The 18,735-nt window shown below is 39.1% G+C and overlaps 1 protein-coding gene across 4 annotated transcripts in view; it reads right to left on the minus strand.

Annotated features, from left to right (window-relative positions):
• Window positions 1-18,735, minus strand: part of ehbp1 (EH domain binding protein 1) — a 386,143-nt gene that overhangs the window by 339,735 nt on the left and 27,673 nt on the right. For all 4 annotated transcript variants that reach the window (XM_043696731.1, XM_043696730.1, XM_043696729.1 and 1 more), the window contains exon 2: window positions 188-245. In XM_043696731.1, the coding sequence (XP_043552666.1) occupies window positions 188-245 (58 nt within the window). The remainder of the gene's footprint in view (window positions 1-187; window positions 246-18,735) is intronic.

Genomic DNA, 18,735 nt, shown 5'->3' on the forward strand with positions numbered 1-18,735 from the left:
CCCCTCGAGTCCATGCTAGCACTCTCTCATCCTTTAATCCACCTTCAGACTTGACAGTTCTAATGTAATTAACTAAAAATCCTTTTCCAGATGACTGTTATATTTTTGTTTTAAAACTCATTACTAAGTTGTTTGATAAATTCAAACAGATTCCTGATACTTCCACCTAAAAAGATTTTATGTATACCTTGGAAGATTTCCGTCTGCTTCTTCTTGTCCAAACCACTACAAGCTTGTCAGGTTGCCTAATAAAATGAACAGTAAAGAAAATTAGCTCATCAATTACTTCACAGAAGCAATATTTTCTAGCAATTTATCGTTTGTCAACGATGTCCACAAGCTTAACAAATATTGAACCATATTAAATATCGAGTAGCATACTGTTTGAAGAAAACTAAAGAATATAAATCAACTTATTTACAGTGTTCTCAATGTAGAAAAATATCCAAGGCTGCTACAGAAAGGTGTAATGAGACAAAATGGACTAGTGATGTATAAGTGGACAAAGTTGACAGAGTGTGTAAAGAATGGGTAGGGTTGGGATGCATGCATGAGTTGTCAAAAACTGGAGATTACAGAGACAGGAAGCAACAAGGCTATGAAAGGATTAATATTTTAAACTGGAATTATCAGGAGAACAGAAGGCCACAAATGAAGGCAAGGAGAGGAGTGATGGATGAGTAAGTCCTGGTGAAAGATGGGATATAAACAGCATGGAATATATAAGTTGAGGATTACATGGAGTAAAGTTTGATGAGGAGAGACTGGAATGGTAGAGACTGGAAATGCCAACATTGTGTAAAATAGTTCAGGGGAAGGATAGCTTGAGTAGTGCAAAAGACATGCTAAAGTGTGCATTCACATTTCTTATTTTATTACAGGACAAAAGGAGGTCATCTAACAAATAATGTCTGCACAGAATCTTCAATATGCAGTTTCTTTTTGCTTGTGCATGAGATGCAATAGTGTGGAGGAGCCACTGTTGGACTGGGGTGGACAAATTAAAAATCACACAACACCAAGTTATAATCCAACAGGTTTATTTGGAAGTACAAGCTTTTGGAACGCTATTCCTTCAAAAGGTAGCTGTGGAGCAGGACCATAAGATACAGAATTTACAGCAAAAGATTACAGTGTCATGCAACTGAAATGATATATTAAACAAACATAGCTTGCTGTTAAGTCTCCCATCTTTTAGAATGAGTTACAGGTTTCGGTTCATTAATATGTAAATCTCAGAATTTAAGTCACATTCTCGAGATAACTTAAGGTTTATAGAAAAAGGTGACATCTCAGCTCAGATAATGCATTAAAGGTGTGAGGTTAGAGTCTGTCTGTATCCCAATCTTGAGTCAGACTGGTTCTATTTCCAAAGTAGGAATTCATAAAATGGATTGAGTGCCTGCGGATTGTTTGCTTTTTGAGCAAAATAGAATGTGTCTGCAAATACAAATTCACCCCATAGCCGTGTGTGTGTGTGTGTGAGAGAGAGAGAGAGACAGAGACAGAGACAGTGCATGTAAATATGTGTGTGTGTGTGAGTGTGTGCAAGTGAATGTGTGTTTGCATGTGCAAGTGCTTGGTAGTGTGTGTAGGTGTGACAGAGTATAAGCCTGAGAGAGGGTGCGTGTGTGGTTGAGAGTGAGGGGGATGTATGTGTGTTGTATGAGAGAGGGTATGTGTGTCTGTATGTATCTGAAAGTGTGGGGGAGAAAGTGTGTGTTTTGGCGGGGGGGGGGGGGGAGGAGGGGGAGGGGAAGAGAAAAAAATAGTGTAGTGGTGTTACCTGTCGGGTAACATGAACCCAAGGTCCCGGTTGAGGCCATCCTCACGGGTACCTGATTAAGGAGCAGTGCTCCAAAAGTCTGTACTTCCAGATAGACCTGTTGGGACTACATGAGATGAAAGCCAGCATTTATTTCCCATTCCTAATTGCCCAAAGTCAATCACATTGCTGTGATTCCGGAGTCTGTGTAGGCCAGACACAGAAGAGATGACAGATTTCAATCCTGGACTGGGGTGAACAAAGTTAAAGATCACACACCATGTTATAGACAATGTTATAGATATTTATATATTAATGAATCGAAATCTGCAACCCCATTCTAAATGATTAAAGACTTAATGGCAATCTAGGTTTGTTCAATACATCGCATCAGTTGTATGACACTTTGATCTTTTACTATAAATTCTGTGCCCCTTGATCCTGCCCCACTAGTTACCTGACGAAGGAGCAACGTTCCAAAAGCTTGTACTTCCAAATAATCCTGTTGGGACTATAACATGGGGTTGTGTGATCTTTAACTTTGCCCATCCCAGTCCAACACTGGCACCTCTACTTCCTAATGGGTCTGAACAGAGTAAATACAGAGAAATTGATTCAGCTTATAAAAGGTTTGAGAACCAAAGAGCACAGATTTAAAATGATGTGCAAAATCAACAAATGGTCAGAGAACCAATGCAGAGATAATGGCCTCCTTCAGCACAAAAACAATTTGGAGATTCTATTTGACACTGAAACAATATTTAAATTTACTGTTTCTCTCTCCACAGATTCTACCTTAACTGCTAACTTGAAAATTCCAGCATCAACAGGGCTACTTTTGTATTTTTTGATATTGAAACGTCTAGGGTCAACTGAAGTAAATTATGTCTTGAGTACAAACATCTGTTAAGTATTACAATAATTCTAAATAAGGTAATTTGGTGCTGCGCATTTTGCAGTGCTGGGATAGTAAACTATTTGGTAGTTACTATCTTGGTACAAGCCCAACACGGATGAAAGCCCAGCACTAAACCATTCTACTTAAATTTTCCAACTCTGATAGACTTTTATGAGAAATATGTCACATTCTAAATCAGATAAAAAGCAAATAAAACAGATGACAGCAAATGTCGTGTGAATTAATCTCCAGGAATAGGTCCAACCAGAGCTGGCAACTATGTTATTGTGATTTTGAATTTTGCTCACGAGTTTCTCTTAAACAAGCAATTACAAGATTATATTATGGCATGTAGATTAGAAACTTGTTACTTTAAAACTACTTCAATCAGTCTAACAAAATAAACAGTGTGGATTTTTACGGTAAACATTAAAAATTGTTCAGTATATGTAGGATCACAATATAACCTATTGACACAATTACAGAATAGGCTACAAACAATTAGAGTCATAGAGATGTACGGCATGGAAACAGACCCTTCGGTCCAACCTGTCCATGCTGACCAGATATCCCAACCCAATATAATCCCACCTGCCAGCACCCGGCCCATACCACTCAAAACCCTTCCAATTCATATACCCATCCAAATGCCTCTTAAATGTTGCAATTGTACCAGCGTCCACCACCTCCTCTGGCAGCTCATTCCATACACATACCACCCTCTACGTATAAAAGGTCTCGTTTATATCTTTCCCCTCTCACCCTAAACCTATGCCCTCTAGTTCTAGACTCCCCGACCTCAGAGAAAAGACTTTGTCTACTTATCCTATCCATGTCCCTCATAATTTTGTAAACCTGTATAAGGTCACCCCTCAGCCTCTGACATACCAGGGAAAATAGCCCCAGCTTGTTCAGCCTCTCCCTATAGCTCAAATCCTTCAACACTGGCAACATCCCTGTAAATCTTCTCTGAACCCTTTCAAGTTTCACAACATCTTTCCGATATGAAGGAGACCAGAATTGCACGCAATATTACAACAGTGGCCTAACCAATGTCCTGTACAGCCGCAACATGACCTCCCAACTCCTGTACTCAATACTCTGACCAATAAAGGAAAGCATACCAAATGCCTCCTTCACTATCCTATCTACCTGAGGAGTTCGTGGTTGTGGCGTAAGCATGGATCTAGCACAGGATCATTTATGTAAATGACAAAATGTAGAGGGCCCAGCACCGATCCTTGTGGCACTCCACTGGTCACAGGCCTCCAGTCTGAAAAACAACCCTCCACCACCACCCTCTGTCTTCTACCTTTGAGCCAGTTTTGTATCCAAATGGCTAGTTCTTCCTGCATGCCATGAGATCTAACCTTGCTAATCAGTTTCCCATGGGAAACTTTGTCGAACGCCTTACTGAAGTCCATATAGATCACATCTACTGCTCTGCCCTCATCAAGCTTCTTTGTTACTTCTTCAAAAAACTCAATCAAGTTTGTGAGACATGATTTCCCACGCACAAAGCCATGTTGACTATCCCTAATTAGTCCTTGCCTTTCCAAATACATGTCCATCCTGTCCTTTAGGATTCCCTCCAACAACTTGCCCACCACGGAGGTCAGACTCACCGGTCTATAGTTCCCTGGCTTGTCTTTACCGCCCTTCTTAAACAGTGGTACCATGTTTGCCAACCTCCAGTCTTTCGGTACCTCATCTGTGACTATCGATGATACAAATATCTCAGCAAGAGGCCCAGCAATCACTTGTCTGGCTTCCCACAGAATTCTCGGGTACACCTGATCAGGTTAGTCTTGGTACTAATGATTCCTCGTGTCCTGGTAAGTATTTATTATGTATTTTTCTGATGCTTAAGCATTAATTACATCAAGCTTGTCCTCCAGAGCACAATTAATTCTAATGGAGGTAAAACATAACAGGTCAGTTGCTCCTATTTCACCCACATTCAAACTCAATTAAAGCTCTGGACAAAAGGTAACAACTTCACAAAAAAAAAACAAGGGTCAGAAAATTACTCAAATTGTATTCACAGTTATTTCCCTAAGTAAAAGGAGGTAGTTAAGAATCTGGGTCATAACTTGTAAGTTGGCAATCAGTTGTAAGTAGATTATTACAAAACTACTTTTCATTAAAAAGACGTCATATCAAAAGATCATGTTAAGATACATAGACTTACCATGAGGAACCAAAAGGTATGCAAACTGGTGCTATTAACCTTCAAATTTTTGTGAAATCTTAATACAAGCTACTGAAACAAATATTTTCAGTAATATCAACAGACTGGAGGCTAGAATCAGTTTAAAACATAAACGTAGAAAAAAAAGGAGTAGGCTATTCAGCATTTCAAGCTTAGTCCACCAATCTTTATGATTATGGCTGATCAGTCAACTCTATTCTGAAGAAGGGTCACTGAACCTGAAACATTAATTCTGTTTTCTCTCCACAGTTGTTGCCAGACCTGCTTAGTTTATCCAGCAATTTCTGATTTTGTTTCTGATTTCCAGCACTTGCAGTTTTGTTTTTGTTTGGTTTAGTGCCCTTTTCCTGCTTTCTTCCCTTATCATCTGAACTCATTAGACACAAGCATTAGATTTAACTCCAACCTGAAAATATTTAACAGTTTAGCATTTTCTGTGGCAGAGAGCTTAGTTCTCTCTGGGTGAAATAATTTCTCCTCATCTCAGGCCTAAATGGCCTACCCCACATCATCAGACTGTGACCCCTGGTTCTAGCCTCCCCAGTCATCAGGAACATGCAACCTGCATTTATCCCATCTTGTCCTGTTAGAATTTCATAGCTTTCTAGGAGATCCCCCTTCATTCTTCTAAACTCCTGTGAATATAGTACTAACCAATTGTCTCTATTCATATGTCAGTCCTGCCATCCCAGAAATCATTTTAGTAAACCTTCGCTGCATTCCCTCTATAGAACATCTTTCCACTAATATGGAGACCAAAACTGCAACAACCCAGGTGTGGTCACACCAAGACCCTGTGCAATCGCAACAAGTCATCCCTTCAATTTTGTTTAATCTATGCACAGGACGTGAACGCCACTGGCTAGCTAGCATTTATTGCCCGTCCTTAGCTAACCTTGAGAGTGGTAGCAACTTGCCTTCTCAATATGCTGCAGACTATTTGACGCAGATTGACCCATAATGCCATAAGGGAGGAAATGCCAGGGTTTTGATGTAGCAACAGTGAAAGAATGGTGATATATTTCCAAGTCAGGATAGTGAGTGTCTTGGAGGGGAACTTGGACATGGTATTCCTAAGTATCTGCTGCACTTGTCATTCTAGATGGAAGTGATCATGTGTTTGCAATATCATGCCTAAAGGTCACTGGTGAATTTTTGACAGGCTTTGAGGAGATGAGTTACTTGTTGCAATATTCCTAGTCTCTGACATGCTCTTGTAATAACTGTGTTTATGGTGTGAGTCCAAATGAGCTTCTGGTCAATGGTAACTCCAAGCATGCTGACAGTGGGGGAATTCAGTTATAGCAACACTATTGCATATCAAGGGGGAGGGGGGGGTGTTAGATCATCTCTTATTGGAGATGGTCATAGCTTGCCATATGTGAGGCACTAATGTTACTTGTGTTATGGACCAGGCCGGACCCCTCAGAACATTTGAAGAAGGTAGCCCAGACCCTAACTTTGCTGGTTGTTTAAAGCAGGTTAAAAGTGGATATTCCAGGAGAGAATCAGCTGGTCAAACGACTTAGTTTTAAAACAAAACAATTTATTTACAAGATTACTGAATAGAACACAGAATAAAGAAAATTTACAGCCCAGGAATAGAGCCTTCGGCCCTCCAAGCCTGAGCCGATCCAAATGTACTGTCTAAACCTGTCGTCCAATTCCTAAGCATCTGTATCCCTCTGCTCCCCACCTACTCACGCATCTGTCCAGACGCATCTTAAATGAATCTACCGTGCCTGCCTCTACTACCTCTGCTGACAACGCGTTCCAGACACCCATCACCGTCTGTGTAAAGTACTTGCCGTGTGTATCCCCCTTTTCACCTCTCAACTTGAAAGCATGACCTGTCGTTATTGAATCCTTCACCCTGGGAAAAAGCTTATCTCTACCTACCCGGTCTATACTCTTCATGATTTTGTAGCTTCTGTTTAATATCATTTCTAAAATCTTTTTCGACGTGCCTTGGGATTTTTTTTTGCTGAAAGCTGCAGAACAAATGCAAGTTGATTTTTTTTGTTTGAAGTCAACAAGGATCACAAAAGTCTCCATATCAAATATTGACGTATAAGCAGGTAAAATATCACATTCACATTCTATATGGCATCCCCAACATTAGCAAAATATGAAGCCTTTGAGGCAGACATGTCTGGACAGGACTGGATATGGTTATCATACAATGATGAAAGTTCCCAGTATCTGAAACTTGTTTCATCAGGTATTTTAAAACATTGTGAAGAATTATTTTTTGCAATAGTTCTAACTTGGAATTATCTATAGCAATTCTTCCTACCAGTGAGTAAGCTATAGCAGTTGTGTAAATTTATTGGCAACGTTTGGATCAGGCCATGACTCTGAGACTCAAACTGAACTCCTAGCCAGATCCACTTATCAAGATCTAATCTCCAGAGTGGCTTTGTCAATATGACTGTTCATTTTTTAATCCTTTTTAATTGCTTGATGCTTCATCTCTTGTAGGTGGAATGTCCACAACCTTTGTATTGTTCTGTTTCCTGGATATCTGGGTATTTTTGTGTGCTACAGTACTTTAAGGAACAGAGAATGTGGCATCACGTACTGATTCTCTCTCATCTCCACAGGATTCCGGGCCTCCGGAAAATAAAAAAAACAATAAGTCTATTTTTAGGTTTGAACTGTCAAGCAAGTTTAAGAATAATAGAACAAGCAGTTAGCAGTAACAAAACATATGTTCACAGTTGTTAGCAACCTTACAAGCTTCTCTTATATTAAAACAAAAGGTGAATAATTCACATATCTGTGTTCAACTTTTTTTCATTTGTATTCTTTCTTCCATATTATGATTCAGCTCATTCTCTTCAGAAGGAAAAAACTGCTGGTTAACTGGTGTACACAAGAGATCCCCAGCTAATTTTTGAATAGATGGGCTTCAGATCGCTTTCACAGGTCAGCGTAACATCGAGGGCTGAAGGGCCTGTACTGCGGCTGTATTGTTCTATGAGGAGGGGAGTTTTCCATAGATCCTGATCAATATTTATACCTTAAGTCAACCAATTCTCAGCTCATTGTTTGTGGAGCTTTCTGTGCACAAATTGGCTGCCACATTGTTAGCATGTGACTATGCTTCAAAGATCCTTTATCGGCTATAATGCACTTTGGGACCTGCCTTATGTTATGAAAGATGCTACATAAATGGAAGTCTGTACTCAGACCAGAATACGGATATCAGAATATGGATGTAGGACCTTCAATCTACCTGCTATATAAGAATGTAAGAATTAGGAGCTGGAGTAGGCAATTCAGATCATTGAGACTGCTCGGCCAGTTGATAACGATCTTGGCTGATCTCATCTTGGACTCAGTTCCACTTTATTGCCCGCTCTCCGTAATCCTTCAACCCGCTAGTATACATATCCAGTACTGATTATGCTGACATAATGTCAACTTAAATAGTGTTTTTATTGCACGGCTTCCTGAAGAACCCTATTAAGGACTCTGAAAATCAGTATCAAGCAAGTTTTGAGTTTCTGCTCTATAGAAATAAAGCAGAAAATATACTATGGCTTCATAGCTAGATGGTCAGAAACATGGGCAGCACTGACAGGGAAACCAAAAGCAGTTATTTCATAAAAGCATACAACAATCTGAGTGAATTCAAGTTGGACATCGAAGTCCATCATTATTGAGATTAAGACCATTTCAGATTTCCCCAGATTTTGTTCAGGTCAAATTGCAGCATGGGAATTAAACCAAAATTTAACAGCAAAAACATTACACTGGAATTGTATAAAACATTGGCTAGGCGGTAGCAAGAATATTATGTGCATTTCTAGAATTCACATTATAGCAGGGATGTGATAGCATTGGAGAAGTTGCAAAAGAGATTTACCAGGATGTTACCTGGACCAGAAAGTTTCAGTTATGAAGGCAGATTGGACAGACTGAGGTTGTTTTCCTTAGACAATGAAAGAAAACAAGACTAAGATATACAACGTTATGAACAGCTTATATAGGGTTGACAAAAAGAAACTCCCCCTTGATACAGCAATCAATGACCAAGGGGCATAGCTCTAAGAAAAGGGGCAAAAGGTATAGAGGAGATGTGAGGAAAATTGTTTTCACCCACAGGGTGGAGGGAATCTCAAATTCAATGTGCATAAGGGTAGAAGAGGCAAAAATACTGATAACATTTAAGAAGTGTTTAGATGTGCATTTGCAATGCCAAGATATATTCATGAGCGGCACGGTGGCTCAGTGGTTAGCACTGCTGCCTCACAGCACCAGGGTCCCAGGTTCGATTCCAGCCTCGGGTGTCTGCCTGTGTGGAGTTTGCACATTCTCCTAGTGTCTGCGTGGGCTTCCTCCGGTTGTTCTGGTTTCCTCCCACAGTCCAAAGATGTGCAGTTCAGGTGAATTGGCCATGTAAAATTGCTTATAGTGTTAGGTGCATTAGTTAGAGGGAAATGGGTCTGGGTGGGTTACTCTTCGGAGGGTCGGTGCGGAGTTGTTGGGCCGAAGGGCCTGTTTCCACACTGTAGGGAATCTAATCTAATATAAAAGTAATGAATTTAAGTGCTGGAAAACAGGATTAGAATAGTTAGGTGGTTGTTTTGACTGGCATAGACGTAATGGGCTGAACGGCCTTTTTATGTGCTGTAGACCTCTTTGATTCTATGGCAGCACATAACAAGTGTGAAAGCCAGTAACTAGTCCAGCATGCCACAAAGAACTAATGCCTAGCTGAATTGTCCCAACATTTGAACAATAAGTTCAAATTTCATTTAACTGAATCTCAAATGAAAAGTTTTCAAAAACATCCAGTTTTCAGACAGCTAGATTTTAGATGTCCAGGCATACCATCCTCCCTTCCTGTTGTATTAGCATTACAAACCAACAGGTCAAAGTAGTCACTTGCAAATTTGCTCAAGGGAGAAGCCAAGTGGCCCACTCAGTTCAACTACAAACTTGACATGTAATGTATTCAAGTATGTCTGATTTCATACAATTGTCTAGTTCTGCACAGCATTTAAGATTTAGCTCAAGATTATTATTCTCGTAGCAACATGTTCATTTTACATTAATTGGAGGAGATGGACAGGGACATTTTAAATAACTGATTAAAATCACAATAGCTGCAACAGCTTAAAACATCTGGTGAATGCAAAAATAAAACTGACATTGAAATAAAAGGTTTGTTGCCTTTCTCTTTTCTCAATTTTCACCCCTCTTCTCCCATAGGTGTTGATTCGTTGCTAAATTAACAATTGATGGGTTGGGGAGGAGTCAGATAGGAAATTTTCACGTGAGCTGACATGCAATTTTACTTCAAGAAGATTCACAATTCTCACCTGTTAGCTTGACACACGCATGAATTTCATACACAGACAATTTTCCCCTCCCAACACAGTACGCTGAGAAAAATTTTAATTAGCAAATTTGAGAAGATTTATAGCTAAGGTTGAGGTTCTAGATGAAAACGAACCTTCCAGCTCAGTAGGCAAACCTACATTCATAAATTTTAATTATACTGACAGTAGGTCAGTATTAAGAAAGTGGGATTTATTAACGATTTCCACACTGAAACTGGTGGCTTATTCTGCTCATTACTAGCTTGAACTAAAAACTCTCTTAAATACTGAATCATTCAGGCTGCTTTCAATGATAGGGGAACTAAAATTATAAAAGTAACTTTGGAAAGAACACAATAGGTTTCTGATTTGTACACAAGTATTGAAATATATTGCAGTTAATAGCAATGTTTAGCAACAACCATTATGGTGAAAATCAATACTTCATTTCCAAAAACAGCATACATACATGGCAAGCTTAAATGCTTAATAAATATCAGTAGAATCCAGAAAAATGGACAATAGATTTCTTCATTATAAGTAATGTGTCTTATGGCTTTGCCCATTGTGCAAAGAATATGGTTTTAATCCCAGCAGCAGGAATGGAAAATATCTGGTGTATTTCAAGGATCTATAGTAGCAGATGATTGGATGATTGCATATTGCCTGCAATTATCCCTTTGACAGAAAAGGGATAAGGCTCCAGAATTTGGCAATAACACATTTAAGCTGCTGGAATTTGGCAATATGAAGGGATTGTTCAGGTTAGTATTTACTATATTGTGGAAAGTAACACAGAACTAGAATTAGGCAGGTGGGAAGTATTTTGTAAGATTTAACTCACTGATAAATTCCTGGTGCCTGTGAGCAGCAAAGGGAGTAAAGCATGGCAGCACTGAGTTAGGATAGCAGGCAGTCAAAGTCTGCCAGCACCTGTCAGTAATTCTGGAATCTTTCAAAATAGTACATTGGTGATTGGTTTGTGGAATTTTGTATGTCTTTCAGTGTATGCTTCAGATGTCACTGTTCTCACAGATGTTAACATTAGGACACTCCCATGTCAAAGCAAGGAACAAAGTGTTAGTGATAATATCTTTCATTTTCCATTCAAAATTCAGCTTAACAAATAACCCAAATTAAGATGAATATTGATAATGGATGAAAGTTGAAGGTTCATTTTCAGGTGTTCCATCACCATACCAGATAAGATCATCAGTTAGCCTCCTGTGATCATCAAAGAGCCACAAAAAAGACATGGCCCACTCTCACTAGTATCCTTACATACAGATGAGGAAGGACACCACTTTGACTGGGACAACACATCCATCCAAGGACAAGCCAAACAGAGACACACATGAGAATTCCTAGAAGCATGGCTTTCCAACCGGAACTCTATCAACAAACACATCAACTTGGATCCCATTTACCTCTCTCTGAGAAAAAGAACAGCAAATGACATTTCCACAGGAAATGGCATCACCAACCCAAGGAATCCTAAACACATGAATAGAAAGCAGGTCACGAACACCAGTGCTTCACAGGAGACTCACTGAAGAGGTTACCTAGTATGGTGACGAAATGTCTTAAAATGAACCTTCCAGCCCAGTGAGCAAACTTACATCCAGAACCTCAACCCGAGCTACAAATTTTCTCAAAACTCACAAGTATTGATAATATCTGTTTTATCTCTCAATTAAATATGCTTTCTGAAGCTTTAGAATTACAAAACTCTGATATATACAATCATCACAGTTCTGACTCCATGTAACAATACCCTCTCTGTTTGAAGAAAACGAACATTTACCTGAATAAAACTTTTGAAATGCACTCAACTTTTCATAAAAGTATTTTGACAAATAACTGTATAGATTTCCTATGGACAAAGTCTGCATCTATTGAGACCTATGCTAAGAAGGTCAACGAATAAGCAAGTGGTGCCCATAACCCAATCTGCTTCAATCTGATTCCTATGGGGAACATGGGAAGCTGTAGCTGAAGTTCAGCCATGACCTTGCTGAATGGGGAAGCAAGTTCAAAGACCCAAACAGCCTACTCTCATCTAATTCTCATCTAATGCACATCAATTCCCATTTTTGTTTATTTACTTTCAAAGTAAAATGATACAGGACTGAAAAAAAACACAAATAGAGTGCGAGATTGTCCTTATTAACAAGTAATGCAAATATTTATAAAACTCAAGTTCAGGAAAAAAAACATTACTTAGAAAACTCTGAGAAAATGGGTTACAAAACCTAGTCAGTAGTGTTCTTTTTACTGCAATTGAGTATCTGTATTGCCTTTGGGTTCATATGTAAGTAAATTGCTAATATATTATTTTATACAATACAGCAAAAACATTTAAGACATAAACACAGTACCAACATTAATACAAGTTAGACTTCTGCCAATTACATCAGAAAATATTCCAAAATGAAAGGTTAGTGGGAAATGTTGTTTTACGGACAGGTTTAATTCCCAGATCAGCAAAAATTCTTAATGTAAAGAACTCTCCCTTCCTTCCCTGCCAATAAAACTGCTGCCGCTAAATGTCTACCAGGAACAAGTTAAAGCTCCTTAAACCATAAAACACTATAAAATAACAATAAATTTCAAATACTTGGCTACATCAACTTTAATGCAGCACGGTGGCTCAGTGGTTAACACTGCCGCTCTCAGCGCCAGGGACTTGGGTTCGATTCCAGCCTTAAGTGACAATCTGTGTGGAGTTTGTACATTCGCCCCGTGTCTGAGGGGGTTTCCTCCAGGTGCTCTGGTTTCCTCCCACAGTCCAAAGATGTGCAGGTTAAGTGAACTGGCCATGCTAAATTGTCCATAGTGTTCAGGGATCTGTCAATTAGCGGCATTAGTCAGGGATAAATATAGATGATAGGGTAGGAGAATGGATCTGGGTGGGTTACTCTTCGGAGGGTAAGTGTGGACTTATTGGGCCTAAGTGTCTATTTCCACAGTGTTGGGATTCTAATTCTAAAAGAAACATTGATCATCTTGCAATTTGACGTAACTCAAAGTATTTACAGTGAATATTAAGAATTACAATTGTGTACTAAATGTTATTAATTTATTGCTGTTTGCCCCACTTTTACCATCTTGGGGCAGTGGGACTAGTTAAATTACTCCGACATAGAGCCAAAATGAATATGATAGCCAAATGCTCTCCTGTGCTGTAACTATTTTCTGATTTCTAGTGCGTCTTACAGGTAGGACGATGGGTGAAAGATTAAAAATGCATATAATAACTCTGAGGCTGAGGGGTGACCTTATGGAGGTTTATAAATCATGAGGGGCATGGATAGGGTAAATAAACAAGGTCTTTTCGCTGAGGTGGGGAGGTCCAGAACTAGAGGGCATAGGTTTAGGATGAGAGGGTAAAAATTTAAAAGGGACCTAAAAGGGGCAACTTTTTCACACAGAGCTGCCAGAGGAAGTAGTGGAGGCTGGTACAATTACAACATTTAAAAGGCAGCTGGACGGGTATAGGAAAGGTTTAGAGGGAAATGGGCCAAGTGCTGGCAAATGGGACTAGATTAGGTTAGGATATCTGGTGGGCATGGACAAGTTGGACTGAAGTGTCTGTTTCCGTGCTGTACATCTCTATGACTGTGTTTTTAATTACTTTGTGGAATGCAATTTTTAATGCTCTTCTTTAATTGCTTGAGAAGTTGGTGAGCTACCTTTTTGAACCACTGCAGTCCATCTGGTATATTCTTAGTTTATGTATAAAGTTTGAACAGTGGTGTTTGGGAGGAAGTTCAAAGATTTTGATCCAGTGACAGTGAAGAATAGAGGTACAGTGTGGAACTTTCCCATGCCTTAAGTGATGTTGGTAACGGCAAAAAATGGAAAATACAGTGAGAATGAAAATGTCTGATTCTAAATGTCAGGGGAAAAAAATCTAATTTTCCCCTTAACGTTTCAACAGTGAATTCAGAATCTCACTTGTAAACCTTCTTTCCAAGTATTTGTATCTCATTAATACCTAACCTCATTTTTTATAAACAGTTTGCAATTCCCTTTTCTCTCCTGAGGAATTAGACAGTGACATTTCCAACTTGGATGTAAGAGTGGTTACCTGGTAGATGCAGCTCACCGCTTGCTTGTCCAAGCCTCCATTCCAATGCCCCTTCACCAATATGACATTGGCTGTGGAGCATTTAATGTCCTCCTCCACCCTTCAACCAGTGAAGTTGATATCATCAAACCATCAGGCTCATCGCTGATGATCTTGGAAGAACTCTGAATACACTTCAGGCCTTCACTTTGGAACTCAGGGACACGTTTGGCTTGCTTGCTCCTGGACACAATTTCTCTGTACTTATTCACTAAAATTCCTCAAATTTTAACAGCTCCATCACCCATTAACTTTCTCTATTCCAAGAAGATCAACACTAACTTCTCCTGTCTCCATTTAACATAAGTCTTTCATTTTTATACCATTCTAGTAAGTCTTCTCTGCACCCTCTCAAGATCCTTACCAAAATGGGATGCCCTGAATTTGCCAAAAAATCTCCTGCTGTGATATAACTTTTATATTGGTTTGGCAGCAATTTCTTGCTTTTCATTATTTATAATGCCAAGGAACCCTTTTGCTTTAACATCCTTCACAAACTGGACAGCCATCTACAAAGCTTTGCATACATACAATTTCAAGTCCCCCTATTCCTGCAGCTTGTAAATTGTCCCAGTTTGTATTCCCTCTACTCGTTCTACGTATGAAATTCACTTCTCTGGCTTAAACTTTGTTTTCCATCTGTCTTTCCCTTTCACTATGTTATTATCCTTATTGTTAACTATAGTGGAGCTTCATGTCATCTGCAAACTTTGAAACTGTGGTATACTTCCAAGTTCAGCCATGAATGCATATCAAGAAACAGCAGTGGCTCTAATGACGACCTCTGGGGAATACTTCCTCCTATTCTAAATATTAGAATAAAACAAATGTAACATTTTGGTTTTAACTAGAAATTGTCAAAGTCAAACAGTTAATTGCAGACAGCTTTGATTTAGAACATAGAACATACAGCGCAGTACAGGCCCTTTGACCCTCGATGTTGTGCCAACCTGTGGAACCAATCTGAAGCCCATCTAACCTACACTATTCCATTCTCGTCCATATGCCTATCCAATGACCACTTAAATGTCTATTACTGTTAAATAAACAATAAATAAGAATAAATTATCAAGTGGAACAATACAGTCCTGGATAGCACTTTTGTCCCTGCTTTTATAAAGAGCAGTTATCTGATTTTACTTTCTTATTCATTAAGCCATAGATTGATGTAAGCGATAAACGTGGTAAGACAACCAAATTACTTTTAATAATCTGTGAATTGATCAGAGAACTTCAAAGCATATTGTTTTTGAAAATAACTTTTTAAGGCCTGCTAAAAAATCTGAAGACTTATCAAAATGTAAAATATTATAACTTTTCCCAAATATCAATATACTTAGGTTTTGTTTCTACAATAAATGTAGCAATTAAATCCCAGAACCAGTAATTACTGCTCAGAATTTCAGAGACAACTGTTTGCTCAACTAGTCTGACCAAAAAAATCGGAGAACCATTACCATGCTGTTTTCTGACTGATTTGTTTAGTCCCAAAGTACTAATGTCTCTTCCCATGATTCCAGGACTTACTGTTGTCACTGCTTCTCAGTTCGAGGACTCATTACTACCACTTTGGCATCAATTGCCCTAGTCCTCACTTCCAGCTGCATTTCTGCACTAACTTTTAACGATAAGTAGTCTACCAGTAATGAAGTGAGAGTCAGAAGGCAAACAATCGTTGAGAAGGAGTAAGAATGTAAACTGGCTAAAATACTCAAACATTAACAGATTAGCAGTAATCACTAAAGACATCGCAGAACATTTTCCTTCACCTCGCATAAAGCGGGCTCAATACCTGCCCAATTATTTCACTAATTATTGATGTAAGAATCATTGATCTTACACTAATAATTGGAAAAATAATGGAATTATTGGAATCATTTGGTTTACATACAACGACTTAGTAACTGCCAGCACACACAGAAGAGATTCCTGACTTAAAGATGTACAGCATGGAAACAGACCCTTTGGTCCAACCCATCCATGCCAACCAGATATCCCAACTCAATCTAGTCCCACCTGCCAGCACCTGGCCTATATCCCTCCAAACCCTTCCTATTCATGTACCCATCCAAATGCCTCTTAAATGTTGCAATTGTACCAGCCTCCACCACATCCTCTGGCAGTTCATTCCATACCCGTATCACCCTCTGCGTGAAAAAGTTGCCACTTAGGTCTCCGTTATATCTTTCCCCTCTCATCCTAAACCTATGCCCTCTAGTTCTGGACTCCCCGACCCCAGGGAAAAGACTTTGTCTATTTATCCTATCCATGCCCCTCATAATTTTGTAAACCTCTATAAGGTCACCCCTCAGCCTCCAATGCTCCAGGGAAAACAGCCCCAGCCTCTCCCTATAGCTCAAACCCTCCAATCCTGGCAACATTCTTGTAAATATTTTCTGAACCCTTTCATGTTTCACAACATCTTTCTGATAGGAAGGAGACCAGAACTGCATGCAATATTCCAACAGTGGCCTAACCAATGCCCTGTACAGCCGTAACATGACCTCCAAACTCCTGTACTCAATACTCTGACCAATAAACAAAAGCATACCAAATGCCTCCTTCACTATCCTATCTACCTGAGACTCCACTTTCAAGGAGCTATGAACCTGCACTCCAAGGTCTCTTTGTTCAGCTACACTCCCTAGGACCTTACCATTAAGTGTATAAGTCCTGCTAAGATTTGCTTTCCCAAAATGCAGAACCTCGCATTTATCTGAATCAAACTCCACCTGCCACTTCTCAGCCCATTGGCCCATCTGGTCCAGATCCTGTTGTAATCTGAGGTAACCCTCTTCACTGTCCACGACACCTCCAATTTTGGTGTCATCTGCAAACTTACTAACCGTACCTCTTATGCCCATATCCAAATCATTTATGTAAATGACAAAAAGTAGAGGACACAGCACTGATCCTTGTGGCACTCCACTGGTCACAGCTCCCCAGTCTGAAAAACAACCCTCCACCACCACCACCACCACCATCTGTCTTCTACCTTTGAGCCAGTTCTGTATCTTAATGACTAGATTTTTTTTTAAAAGGTATATCCCAGTGCAATGTGAAATGCTACAATGATATATCCAGAAAATATTTTACAAAATTCTAAACCCAAGGCAGTTTCAGAAACCTGGCTGCAAGGTGATCTGGATTGGGACCTGAATTTTGAAGGATACAGAACAACCTGCATAAGGGTTATATTAGACCTGCCATTGTGCAATGAAATAGAATAATTATCTCAGTGAAAACATTCCTCGGTAGCAGTGACCATAACTGAATTTTATTTGACGAAGAGAGGAGTGCATCTGACAGTACTTTCTAAATGAAGGCGATTATGAGGATGTGAAAGCAGAGGTGGATGAAGTGAATTGGGAAATTAATTTAAAGAATAGATCAACAGAGGGGCAGCACTAGGCATTTAGTAGGATCGCCAGAAGATTCTGTAATTTATTTATTCTGTGCAAGAAAAATTCCAAGAGACAGACCCACAATTCATGGCTAACCATAAATGTTAAGGATAATATCAAACATGTACAAAAAGCACAATTATAAAGACAGATATAAGGTCAAAAGATTAGACAGAAATTTTAAGAAGCTGAGAATAATCAAAGCCTGAAATATAAAAAATAGGTATGAGATTTTCTATAAATATTTGAAAAAGAAAAGTTAACAAAATGAGCATTGGTCCTATAAAAAATGACTGAAGAATTAATGATGGAAAATAAGGAAATTGCAAACAAATTGAACAAGTACTTTGCATCGGTCTTCACAATAAAGAACACAAGTAACATTTCAGAAGCAACAGTAAATCAGGCAATGGAACAAAGGGACGAACTCAGGAAAATACAATCACCAGAGAAGTGTAACTGAGTAAGCCATTGGGGCTGTGGATTGAGAAGTGTCCAGGCCCTGATGGACGTCAGCCTAGTTCAAAGAAATTGCTGGGGACACAGTTTTTAATTTTCCACAACTCCCTTGATTTGGAGATGGTCACAATAGATCGGAAGATACCAAAAGTAACTTCTTCCATCAGAACAGGAGGAAGAAAGCAGGAAAGAAAATGTCAGGTATCTTAATAAAAGCAAATTACTGCGAATGCTGGAATCTGAAACCAAAAGAGAAAATGCTGGAAAATCTCAGCAGGTCTGGCAGCATCTGTAAGAAGAGAAAAGAGCTGACGTTTCGAGTCAAACTGACCCTTTGTCAAAGCTTTTTTTAGCCTAGTATAAATACCTCCCTATTTCTCCCTTTTTTTTTAGCTTTGAGAAAGGGTCAGTTAGACTCGAAATGTCAGCCAGGTATCTTAATATTGATCACAGAGAAAATATTAATAACTATTAAAGAAGTTGTAATCAGGGGCTTAGAAAATTTCAAGATAATCAGATAGACTCAACATGGTTTTGT

Source organism: Chiloscyllium plagiosum, chromosome 9, assembly GCF_004010195.1.
Source record: "Chiloscyllium plagiosum isolate BGI_BamShark_2017 chromosome 9, ASM401019v2, whole genome shotgun sequence".
Taxonomy (NCBI): Eukaryota; Metazoa; Chordata; class Chondrichthyes; order Orectolobiformes; family Hemiscylliidae; genus Chiloscyllium; species Chiloscyllium plagiosum.